The sequence below is a fragment of the Fundulus heteroclitus genome, chromosome 20, assembly GCF_011125445.2.
Source record: "Fundulus heteroclitus isolate FHET01 chromosome 20, MU-UCD_Fhet_4.1, whole genome shotgun sequence".
Lineage (NCBI taxonomy): Eukaryota > Metazoa > Chordata > Actinopteri > Cyprinodontiformes > Fundulidae > Fundulus > Fundulus heteroclitus.
The window spans coordinates 27,270,059-27,273,054 of NC_046380.1; the positions used below are offsets into that span (position 1 = coordinate 27,270,059).

The 2,996-nt window shown below is 42.6% G+C and overlaps 1 protein-coding gene across 1 annotated transcript; it reads left to right on the top strand.

Moving 5' to 3' along the window:
• The first annotated feature begins 354 nt into the window (after positions 1 to 354).
• Positions 355 to 2,369, top strand: il10 (interleukin 10). The gene is given in 6 exon segments (XM_012874875.3): positions 355 to 390; positions 392 to 688; positions 829 to 888; positions 1,051 to 1,215; positions 1,816 to 1,878; positions 1,964 to 2,369. Coding segments are annotated over 6 exon segments (720 nt in total). The 3' UTR covers positions 2,063 to 2,369.
• Positions 2,370 to 2,996: the final 627 nt, after the last annotated feature.

The window sequence follows — 2,996 nt, forward strand, 5'->3', positions numbered from 1 at the left end:
TATTTAATTATGACCAGTCTAATAATAATAATAATATTAATAATAAAATGTTATTATTGGGGTGAAGTTTCATTAGTAACTGATGACAAAATTATGCCAATATCTCATCTTACATAATAGTTTAAATAATGATGATGATGACAATGATTTTGATGATGATGGAATGGGTTCTTTGACAAATTTTGTGATCAATTCAGAGATGGGCAAAGCCCTGCCCATGTACAATGTAAGAGGAGAGAGAGAGAGAAAAAAAAATCCCCTGCATGTATGAAACATGTTTAACCCTTCCAGTAAGTCTCCTCCTTCCAGCCCAATGTTTGCCTATAAAATGACAGCAGAAATGAACCCCAAAACATGCACTTCTCAGCTCTACAGCAACATCCTGCAAGGAGCAGTTGATTTTTTTTGTTGCGCTCTCGGAAATCCACAGAGCCCACCGTGTCTTCACTCCACTGAGGATCCCCTCTTCACTTTTTTTTCTCTACCATCTCCCTCGGCCTCGTCCAACAGCAGCAGCAGCAGCATGACTCCTCGGTGTCTCCTCCTATCCGTCCCGGTCCTGCTCTTCTTCCTCGTTTCTGCCTGGTGCTCTCCGGTGTGCAACAACCAGTGCTGCCGCTTCGTGGAGGAGTTCCCCGTCAGGCTGAAGCGGCTCAGGCAGGACTTTGCACAGATCAGAGGTTTCTACGTGAGTACTGAGCGTTTCCGTTTCTCTGCAGCATCACCGCTGCGCCGGAGATCCACGAGTGATGCTGCGGCGCGCTCGTCGCCTCTGCAGGTGCAGCACGTTTTTTTGATTTCCTCTATGGTTTTTTTGTGTTTGTTTAGGAAGCAAACGATGATATCGAGACCGCCTTGTTAGACCAGAGCGTCCAACATTCCTTTGAGGTGAGTTTGTCCAAAAACGAAAGGGAACTTTTGCGTTTTTTTGTTTTTGTTTACACCAGAGCGCACGATCGCCCACGAGAAGCGGCTGAGGCGAGCCCGTCAGCGGCTTCTGTTATTGGCCGCCCGCTAACCGGACCGCTTCTGTTTTCCCTCCCCCTCCAGAGCAACTTTGCCTGCCAAGCCATGAACAGCATCTTGGAGTTTTACCTGAACACAGTGCTGCCTTCCGCCGTGGCCGGCGTGACTGAAGAAACCACCGACTTGAAACCTCATGTGGAGTCCATACAGCAGATTTTCGATGAGCTCAAGAGTGATGTCACCAGATGTGTGAGTATAGCTCAGACACGTGTCCTACTCCTACATGAAAATGCTGGTGGAAATACGTGGCAAACTGCTGCAGAGCTTTGGCTGCAAAATCCAAAGCTGTCTGTGGTTGTTGGAGCACAAAAAAGAAAAAAATATATATTTTTTTATATCAAAATCAAAAATTAAAGCTGGTCTGCTGCTGACTTGTAATATTTTCAGTCTAAGAAATTTGTCTGTATTGGCAGGTTTGCTGTTTTTTATTTATTCATTATTATTTATCGAAGTATATCTGCTAGACTGTATTAAAAAAAAAAAAAAACTAATTTCCACCAGGACGTGTAGTAATGTCAAAAAATCGAAACAGGAAGAGGTCAGCCATGGCTCATAGGACTTTTTGCAATGATCTTAGTGATTAGTCAGCAATTGCTGCAGAAGCAATCACACCCCGATCCAGTTGTTCTTCTCTTGGAAGTGTGGGGGAGGCCGGCATCAGTGTTTCTCCTTATTTTAAGTTCCTTGCTGTGCTGCTTGGTTACTGATTATGATGCTTCTCTCGTTAGACTGCACAGGACGGTCATGTGTTAACGTCTAACCCCCCTGCTCTCCCTTTCTTTCCCCCAGAGGCACTACTTCCACTGCAAGAACCAGTTTGACATCAGAAGCCTAAATTCGACGTACACTCAGGTGAGCGTTGCGACGTGCAGATCTACGACTGGCTTGTGCTTTTGGTTGTTCAAGTGTAATAATTAAGCCCTGTGTTTCATTGCAGATGCAGAATAAAGGTGTGTTTAAGGCCATGGGGGAGCTGGGTCTGTTGTTTAACTACATTGAGAGATACCTGGCATCCAAGCGTGTGAAATCTTCGTGAAGACCGGCTGACTTTAACCAGGATTATTGTCAATGTGCTCCTTCTGGGTTGGAAAAAAAAAGTGGACAATCTTTGGATTTTAGACTAACATGGATGTACTTCTACGTGTGCAGAACTATGAGTGTAATTATAGACCTGCTCAACTGTTTTCTTTGTTCTTCAAAGACCGTTGTTTACTTGTGTTTGTCCCAAGGACAAGTTTGTGCTTCAGAGACTGCATATTTTCATATGAAGGGTATTTATTTATTTGAGTGTGTCATATAATGTATTATATTTATTGTCTTTTTTTATACTTTGTCATAGAAATAAAGATAATTTAAAAAAAAAGGACAAGTTCTTCCGTTGACTTTATTTACCGAGATGATAAAACTGCTGTCATGTGACTGTGCGTTGGAATGAGTAACTGGGAAACACATACTTTTTTTTCACATCGTGCAGATTGAATACATGCAGAACCAGTGTGTAAACTCAACATGCTGATGCTCTAACCTCAAACATGACCCATATACATCACTTACCAGCAGCAGACCGAGCCTGTGTGTCGATTTACCGTAACTAACTAGCCAGCCTCACCCTCATGGCATATGCACACTTGCACAAAACGCATGCATGCAGAAACGATCCCGCTTAGTCACACACACATTTATAGAGCAGAAGTATCGCGCGGGTTATGAATCAACCGTGCATTGAGACGTGGGAAGTTAATAGCCAGATACGCTTTGAAATTCAGCTCAAAACGATGCGTGCACAGTATAAAAACAAGCGCTTCACCTGTTATTTCACTATTTCATTTGGGTTTGGATGTTATTGATTTTATATGTGATGCTGGCACCTTGATGCAACTCTCAAACATCATTTTTTCCATGATATACTTCCTAATTTCTGTAAACTTTAAATAGCTTTGTGTACTTAAAAAAAAAAAAAAAATCACGCT